This window comes from Vicia villosa, linkage group LG1, assembly GCF_029867415.1.
Source record: "Vicia villosa cultivar HV-30 ecotype Madison, WI linkage group LG1, Vvil1.0, whole genome shotgun sequence".
Classification (NCBI taxonomy): Eukaryota; Viridiplantae; Streptophyta; class Magnoliopsida; order Fabales; family Fabaceae; genus Vicia; species Vicia villosa.
In genome coordinates, this window is record NC_081180.1 from 121849429 (window position 1) to 121858941 (window position 9513).

The window sequence follows — 9513 nt, forward strand, 5'->3', positions numbered from 1 at the left end:
AAGAATTTTTAAACATTGTTTTTGGCTCATCCAAAAGCATGAGTTTTGGTGGTAATTACTATGCACGTATAATAATGAACGATTATTCATAAAAAGGATTTTTTGTTGTCGTTTGAAAACTATCTAAGGTTATCTAAAATGAAAAGGGTTTTAGAATTACATGTATACGAAGTGATCACAAAGGTAAATTTCAAAATGTGGAATTTAAAATTTTTTGTAATAAAAATGGCATAAAGCATACTTTTTGCTTCACAAACTCCACATAAAAGTGAGGCACTAAAACAAAGTCTCTTGAAGAGGCAGCAATGATGATGTTCAACCAAAAATGAAGATTAAGATACAAATAAAGACAAAGATACAAATGAAGAAATTCATCAAGATCTATCGAAATAGTGGAGAACTGGAAAATACCTTTCAATCCAAAATGTAATCTTAGACATCTCAAAACGGGTTGTTACTCGACACTCTCTAAACCAGATATGTAATTTTATGGCCTTTGTTTCTCCAGTTGAGCCAAAGGACGTCAATGAATCTCTTATTTATGAACATTAGTATCTTTTTATGAAAGAAAAGTTAAATCAATTAGAAAGAAACAATGTTTGAGAACTTTTTTCTGAAACCTAGGGGTAATCTAATGATTGGAACCAAATGGTTCTTTCTAAAACAACATGATAAGAATGATATTAACTTAAGAAATAAAGTAAGACTTATTGACAAAGAGTTCAATTAACCGGAAGACATATATTTCAATGAGAGTTATGCCCATTAGCTAGATTCCAATCCATAACAATATTGTTTAATTTTTCTTGTATCATAAATTTTAAACTCTTTCAAATGAATGTAAAAGGTATATCCAATAGGAAGTTTATGTTGTTCAACCACCTAAATTTAAAAACTTCTCTACTCCTAATCATGTATTCTCTTATGACCATTTAAGTTTTTACTTGAAAATATTTTGTAAAGAGGAAAAGTTGATACAACTTTTTTCTATCCAAAAATCTTAGGATAACATTTTTACTTGTTCAAACTTACATTATTGATATTACATTTGGTGTTATTAATGAATCTTTGTGTAAGAAACACTACTAGGAAAAATATGTTTAACTTCGATTTCAAAAGTAAGGTAACAAATATCGTCATAAAAGTGCACTACTTTACCTCTCGGTTGAAACTCCACCGAGGGGAAATGTTGAACTTGTAGTGGGTTTGATCCCCAACAACTACTTATTATTTTTTTAAAGGCGCTACTTTACCTCTCAGTCATTAGATAACCGAGTGAATATATATTCCTTGTTTTATTAATATACAAAGTTTCTTATTTAATATTATTTTTATTTCAATATATAAATACAAATGTTTGACAAATTCTGAATCTGATTCATCGCCAACACTGTCAATCTGGCATGAAGATCAAATGCTAGAACCTCATTTTATTGAATCTCGGGGAAGATCAAATGTTGGATATTGCATGCATTTGTTTATGATATAAAATAACAAAGGATTAGATAAATAAAATTAAGTTTCAACTACATGATAAGAGATTATGTAAGAAAACCAACCTTGAACTAATTTTTTTCTACTCTTGAAATCAATCACAGAGATCTTTTCTAAACTCTTTTTGAGTTTCACTTTTTCATGGCCATTTTTTCATTATCAATGTTTGGGTTTCACAACGGAACATCCTAGATATATAGCGGCGGTGTTTGCATTTTGATTGGATGTAGGAGATTTCTTGTAGATTGATGTGTTGACAATATATTGAGTGTTGTTACTTTATAAATGGGCTGCAAAGATATATTGAGTGTTGTTACTTTATAAATGGGTTGCAAAGATATATTGAGATAAAACTGAATTGCCTTTTCCCTCAGTTTTGACCTAAAACAGAGGGCAAATATTAGTTTGTTTAAAATTAAAAATAAACTAATATAGGGACTTTTCCCGTCGGTTCCTAAATCAACCGAGGTAGTAAATTACATCTATTACAAAAAAATGGTGAATAGAAAAAATTGAAAGAAACATGTATTGTTTCCTTTTTCAATTTTTTACCATTCACCAATTTCTTTGTGTGTTGCAATAATCAAACAAATGAATATATTCAAAACAAATTGAAGTATGATTAAGAATAACTTTCTCAATGTTGTCAACCGAAGAAAGCAATATATTACAAAATATTTTCTTCGATTGACAACATTAGGGAGTTATTCCAAAATATAACAATGTTTCCTTTTACCATTCAACATTGGCAATAGGTGGAAATACCAAAACAACAACAAAAACAACATCATTATGTAAAAAGATTGCAAGAATAGAAAAATGATTTATTAAAGGTGGGTGTTAGAAGAGCAACAACACGAAGCCAACGAATTTTTTTGTCTTGCAATCCATCCCAAAAAAATGATGTTTACGAGTATGGAGCGGTTGTATATATGAGTTAGGTTTATGGTACAAGTTAGTGAACAAACCTTTTTATAGTTAAATATGGGTAGCATACCCCTCAGCTATTAGAGAAACCAATGGGATCGATTATTTAATAATTAAATAAAAACTAAAATAAAATGAAAGACATCACCTTTAAAGAAACAACAACAAAAATTGCAGTTGCTGAGATTCGAAGCATGTACCCTAAATTAGTGTACCCCTCAATTTTATACTAAAATCAACAAAATAGATTGTTTTTTTAAATTAGAAAGAAAAAATATGGCTCGTACAAGTATTATACCTCAGTTTTATGTTACGTGAGGTGAAATCGTTGGCATAAAATATATTATTTGTAGAAGTTGAATTTTCTACGATGATGTAAAATGAGTTCGAAATGTCAATAATGAATGAACTTCGGTACTTCACTGGTCTACAAATACTTCAAACAAAATAAGGAACCTTCATAAATCAAGCACAATGTTGCAAAGCAATATCAACTCCCATGAACATATCATGTTTCTTTGATAAAGAGAATAGAGGAAAATAAGTGGAAGAAAGCAAATTTAGATATTTGTTGAGAGTCTAACAACAAAATGATAATCATCTGTTGGTATATCAAGTTTTAGTATGAGTCTCGCATTGAAAGGAAAAGTAGATGTTGAATGTTTTATAAGTGAGAAGATCCATAAACCAAATACTTTAATATTTTGGATTATGATGTGGCATCCAACTAATTTTAAAATGATTTTTCAAAGCCCAATGTGATGATCTCTGGACCCCTTTATTCCTCAGTAGTGGTATCAGAGCATATTTCGATTGAGGTTCCTTGTATTAAAAGTTTTCCTAGCAAAGAAGTTCATGCATCGTGTTCTGTTGAGTGCAAGCAACAATGGTGTGTGTATATGTGGATGAAAAAGCTTCCAATCTAGGGGAATCATACCCATAAGAATGGATGGACTCACAATTGAGAGAGAGAGATTGTTGGTATATCAAGTGAGAGTATGAGTCTTACATTGGATGGAAAAGTAGATGTTGAAAACTTTATAATTTAGAGACTTATAAACCCAATGCCTTGAGGTTTTGGGTTAAAATATTGTGTCCAACTCATTTAATAGTGATTGTTCAAAGTCAAATGTGATGATCCCTAGCCCCCCCCCCCCCCTCATAACCCAATATCATTTACATGAATGATTAAATTATTTTCATATACAATAGACATAATTACAAAGAGAATTTTTAAAATAGAATACATCATTATCTTTATTTAATGTTTGACTTTATTAAATCATCAAACTGAAAGTAAAGAAATATCTTTTAGAACATCAATATGTTATATACATAAAACCAGTCACTTAGGTACTAGTATGATGGTCGCCTTAGGAGATGAATGACCTAGGAGATCGACAATTCTAGACTATGGCTTAAGATACATATAAAATGGTCACCCAGGTCCTAGCATTACGGACAACCTGGGAAATAGATATGCCCTATATAGACATTTGATTAAGGTTGAGTGACCATTGTCAACCATGAGATGAGAAATACTTGTAGGATCCTCAAACATCTATCATTCGAGACAATAACTAGAAAGTTCTAGATTCTTGAAAAATCATAGAAACTTATAAAAGTCGAATGAAAGCCTCAGATTTTGGTACACATTATTCTAACCTAAAAACGTCATATTTTTGGTTGTCACTGACTTAAGCGTCGAAGTTCTTGTAGAACCCTTCCACCAAGTCCTACGAAGGGAACTGCCTCTCTCCATTAGGGCCTACTATGGGAGATGGTCCCTAATTTATCGTCCACAGAGCATACAATATAAACTAATCTCCTTCCACTACAGACAACAACAAGAATTGGCCCTTTACCAAGGCTTACGACGAAAACTCTCTCATCCACTAGGCCTACGACAAAAATCAACCCCCTTACACCAAGACCTACGACATGAACTAGCCACTTTTCACCAAGGTCTACGACGAGAATCGGTCCCCTTTCCATTGGGGATTACAACGAGAATTGTTTTCCTCTAACAAAGACTACAACGTTAAGTCTAACCAAGTACCATCATCCTCCTTCATCGGTCTATCATCAACCTTGTGAACCTGACTCTTATATTAAAACACTTGGTTTATAAACAGAACTTCATACGCCAATAAAGTGTTATAAATTCACTAACTATAAACTAGTTTACTAATTATTGCTATGTCTATGAAAAAAAATCATAAACTAGTAAAAATAATAAAATTATAAACTAATAAAAAATTATAAAATCAGTTTTAAAATATATGATATTTATATTATAGACTGTCTCAAATAATAACACTATTATACAACTAATAGTTAGAGGTGTGCATGGTTGGTTATTCTCAAAAACCAAACCATAACCATTTTAAAACCATTTAAATGGTTTGAATCTATAACCATAACCATATTTTAATTAAAACTGGTTATAAAACTGGTTATGATTATATAATCGGTTTTTTTTAAAAATCCAGTTTTAAAAATTATTTTTTTAAAAAAAATAATTAATTTTGAGAATTAAAATAATTGGATTTGGATATTAACCGGATTATAACCAAATCCAAAATAATTTAACCGGTTAATAACCATTTAATTATATCCAGATTATATGAACGGATAATCAAATCATTAATAATTAAACCGGTTAATAACCATTCAATTATATCTTGATATTTAAAAATGATTTAGGTTTGATTATGAATTTGGGCATCACATCCGAATATTTTGCACACCCCTAGTAATAGAGGTGTTGTTAGTATTATTTTTGTTGTGTTAAAAGGGAGTAATTATAGAAAACAAATGTATGACTATTTTTTGGGAACAGAATGAAGAACACTTTTCTTGTCTAAACCTAGCTACATACACACATTATCATGCGTCAATGGACCTCAAACCCAAAACATCTTCCTCATCATTTCCAACAACCTACTGCCCCCACTCACACACCATTTTCATTTCAATACATTAAACTACTACTCCTATCAAAACCAACAAACCTACTCTCTCTTTCCCTCATGATTTTACATTACTACTTAATGTTCTTCTAACTTATCCAACCAAACCAAACATCTCACAAATCTTTACATCTTAGGTTACTACTACTATACTATACTAACTTAGAAATAACATTATTTATTTATTTTGTTAAATATTAGTATTACTATTTATAATTATTATCGATGACTACAATACTATAATAATGTTGTTTTGACAACAACCATCAGTTGCTGTTGGTTGGCAGTGATTTAGACTTGAAAGCACCCATCTTTTCATGTCTATTGACATTGATAGTTGATAGTATACATACATCACTTGCCTTGTTAATCTTTATTTCTTCTTTTTTTCTTTTGACTCTCTCTCACTCACTCTCTCTTTCTTCTTTCTTATTAGTATTTCATCGTTGTCAAGCACTCTTGAAACTAGTATTCAACATTCAACTCATCTCTCTTACTACCTCAAACACACCACACTCAAAGAGAGAGAAAAAAAACTCATTAACATGGAGTCATCACTCGTTGCTGAAACTCCTAACAAGAAACCAATGTGGTTATATCCTAAGGTTCTAGGTTTTAATCCTTCTCAAAGATGGGGTCATTCTGCTTGTTTCTCTGGAAGGTTCATGTATGTTTTTGGGGTATGTATATGTATATATAATATAACTATTATTATTATCATTATTTTTTCATTATACACTGTGTTTTATGATGTTTTCTTCTGTCATTCTGGGATTTTTCATTCTCTTTATGTGTTAATTATTTCATAAACTCCTAGTACAGTAGTACTTGTTTTTTTTTCCAACTTCTCTCTGCTATGTTTGGTTAATAACCAAAACACTTTCTTATATGAATTTTAGTTTTTTCCTAATTTCTCTCAGCACACATATTACTTCTAGACAAATCAACTTCTTTCTCTAATTAGTGCGACAATATGGTTTTTTTCTTCAATCATATTTTTTCTTTCTTATTATAGAAAATATACTCACTATTTTTTTTTTAATGATGAAGTTGTTTTATTTTGTTTAATTTAATTTCAGGGATGTTGTGGTGGATTGCATTTCAGTGATGTTCTATGTTTGGACCTAGACAAAATGGAATGGAACAAAGTTGTTACAACAGGTGAAAAACCAGGTCCTAGAGATAGTCATAGTGCAGTTCTTGTAGGACAAAAAATGATAGTTTTTGGTGGTACAAATGGGTTTAAGAAAGTGAATGAAACTCACATACTTGATCTTTATACCAAGGAATGGATTCGGCCTAAATGCGAAGGGACGCCTCCTTCGCCGAGGGAAAGTCACACTGCTACACTTGTTGGTGGTGAGAGGCTAGTGATTTTTGGTGGTAGTGGAGAAGGTGATGCAAATTATTTGAATGATTTGCATATTTTAGACCTTAGAAGTATGAGATGGAGTGAGTTTGCTGAGGTGAGTGGTGATTTACCTGTTCCTAGAGATAGTCATTGCAGTGTTGCTGTTGGGAATAAGCTTATTGTTTATGGTGGAGATAGTGGTGATATGTATCATGGTGATGTTAGTTTGCTTGATATGGAAACAATGACTTGGATTAGGGTATGATGGTTTTCTCTCTCATATGAAATGGAACTTAGTCATCAAAAGTCATTTTTTCAATGTAATAATGATAATGACTTTGTTTGATTTTTTTTAATGACAGATGAAGAATCAAGGTTCTTCGCCGGGAGTCAGGGCAGGTCATACTGCAGTGAATATCGGAACCAAGGCAAGTTTTCATAGGTCAATAGTCGTTTATAAGTGTGACGTTTGTTACATAGTTCATCCAACCAGAGGTCTGTTATTTGGATTAATACCTCAACTGACCTCTGGTTGGACGGACTGCGAGGGAATGAGCGGATGACAACTGTTTTTCATGATATGTTTCTAAACTCGTGATGATTATTCAGGTATACATCATTGGAGGGGTTGGCGATAAACGTTATTGCAATGACATTTGGGTGTTTGACATACACACTTGTTTATGGACTCAACTTGATATAAATGGTCAACAGCCACAAGGGAGATTTTCTCATACAGCTGTTGTTGCAGACAACGATATTGCCATATATGGCGGGTAGGTTTCCCCATCCAATTGGCCTTATGTTGTTCCTTAATCCCCTAAAAACGCATATCCTTTTTTTTGTTTATTTCGCTCATCAAATTAGCTTTTTTTGAATGTAGTTAGTAGTTATGTTAGTTTCCACTTTCAAGTGTTTCGATCTGATGGCATGCGTTTGTCTTGTAGCAGGTGTGGAGAAGATGAACGTCCTTTGAATGAATTGTTAGTGTTGCAGCTTGAAGCAGAACATCCAAATGGACATAGTAGAGTATCTAGGTGCAAAGTTTTCGGGAATTATTGGAATCAAGAAAAGAAAACCATCCTTGCGGGTGAAGCAGAAACCAACTCGGTAAAAAAAGTCCTACTATACATGACATAGAAACTTATATTTGCTCATCCAAAAAACCATTTTAATGATTCATGAAGCAATGATGTTTCAATTAACTAGTACTCGTTCACATTATAGTTTTTTTTTTGAGAGAGCTAACAATGTGTTTTGGAACAGAAAATTCCGCGCATTGGTAGTAATATAGAAGTCTTGGGAAAATGGGGTTATGGAGTCGCATCAGAAAAGGCGCAACCTTATCAATTTGATTCAGGTGAGTTAAAGTCTTAAAGACGGTCTGCGTGTACAAAAAGATTTGAGGATTCGAGTTAAAATAAAATTGTAATGTTATGCAGGAACTTCGCAACAGAAGAGGAGGAGAATCGCTGCTACGAAGGTGTGGGATGTTGATTCAGAACAAGAAGAACATTCTCTTTCATTGTCTCAACATTCATCTCCGTCTCAATCTGATCAAGAACAGACTCCAGGTCAAAAACCAAATGCTTCTGTCATGGATTCTCAGCGTTATCATCGAGTCAAACTCAATAAAATTTCAACTGCTTGCCAGCCGGGCAACCTCTCGGGTAACAAGAGATTTCTGAAGAATTGTGCGCAAATAAGTAAACAAGATCTGCGTGTAATAGATCATCAACCAAAGCAAGAGCAATATCTACATGTTGACGAGAACAAAAAAGGAACTCGACAATACCAAGCTGTTGAGCCGAAGCCGGCTGTAAGAGGACTCACTCAGCACCTGGTGAACCCTTTTCTTTCAACTCCTTGAAATTTGCTCAGCTGAGATTTTCTTTCTAGTCATTCTAATTCTAAGTTTCTTATTCTTCCACTCTTGATTTTGAATCCTAGATTGGTGCTGAAGTTCGTGGAAAAGTTGATGGAGCCTTTGACTCAGGTCTTCTAATGACAGCAGTCGTAAACGGAAGACTTTTCAGAGGAGTTTTATTCGCACCAGTAAGCTTTTGAACTTTGCTTCCAAATAAAATGTCACATTTCTACTTAATACAAATTTCGTAACCAATGTATAATAATCATCAGGGAGCAGGCGTAACTGAACCAAATTATTCTATCCCGTGTGTATTTCCATCCTCCACTCAACCTCTCGTGAACTCGAATCATGTTGATAATTCAAGGGATACTCGGAAAGTAACTAATTGTTCGCGTTTGGAGCCTTGCTCCAGCTTAAGGCAACCACACTATCCTCGACTGTCTCCAATCTCGAAAGGCGCTGCGGCTGTATCCTTACCTGAAGAACATAAAATCAGGAGTGACTTACAAGGATTGGCTTTAACACTAGGAGGGCCTGCAAGTGGCAACCATGTTTGATACTAAAGTGAAATATTATTGAGAAGGTTAATAAAGTTTATGTACTTGCTATGTATTTCAATGGTTATGTGTTTTTAGGATCAACCATAAGTTATGTAGTACTATTTGGTTTTTTCTCTCTATGGGAATAAGTCTTATCTACCTACCATACAATGTTAACATTAAAGAAATTTGAGTTCTATATCCATTTCAAAACTAAATTCTTTAGTAGAAACGAGAAGAGTTTCAAGTTTTCTCCGAAAGAACAATGGAGGATGGGCCCTGGAATAGGGTTTCCAGGAAGAGATGGATAGCTAAATCACAGTTCGGTAATATTGGAAGGAAAAGCTTGGAGAGAGCAGG

At 33.1% G+C, this 9513-nt stretch overlaps 1 protein-coding gene across 2 annotated transcripts; it reads left to right on the top strand.

The window, feature by feature from the left end:
• The first annotated feature begins 5743 nt into the window (after positions 1–5743).
• Positions 5744–9261, top strand: LOC131615846 (protein GLUTELIN PRECURSOR ACCUMULATION 3-like). Of its 2 annotated transcripts, none has more exons than XM_058887017.1 (9): positions 5744–6073; positions 6473–7003; positions 7107–7172; positions 7354–7520; positions 7692–7854; positions 8011–8104; positions 8187–8587; positions 8695–8799; positions 8884–9261. In XM_058887017.1, the coding sequence occupies exons 1-9, from the start codon at positions 5939–5941 to the stop codon at positions 9169–9171; spliced, it is 1950 nt and encodes a 649-aa protein (XP_058743000.1). In that variant the 5' UTR covers positions 5744–5938; the 3' UTR covers positions 9172–9261. The 2 variants fall into 2 exon arrangements, with proteins under 2 accessions (XP_058743000.1, XP_058743007.1); XM_058887024.1 differs by having other exon boundaries at positions 5747–6073; positions 7695–7854.
• The last annotated feature ends 252 nt before the right edge of the window (positions 9262–9513 follow it).

What these genes read in the sequence shown, in the direction of transcription:
- LOC131615846 (XM_058887017.1), top strand. Translation starts at nt 5,939, where the DNA reads ATGGAGTCATCACTCGTTGCTGAAACTCCTAACAAGAAACCAATGTGG. An exon ending in GATATTGCCATATATGGCGG is followed by an intron (nt 7,521 to 7,691) that starts GTAGGTTTCCCC and finishes TTTGTCTTGTAG; the next exon opens with CAGGTGTGGAGAAGATGAAC. An exon ending in GTGAAGCAGAAACCAACTCG is followed by an intron (nt 7,855 to 8,010) that starts GTAAAAAAAGTC and finishes GTTTTGGAACAG; the next exon opens with AAAATTCCGCGCATTGGTAG.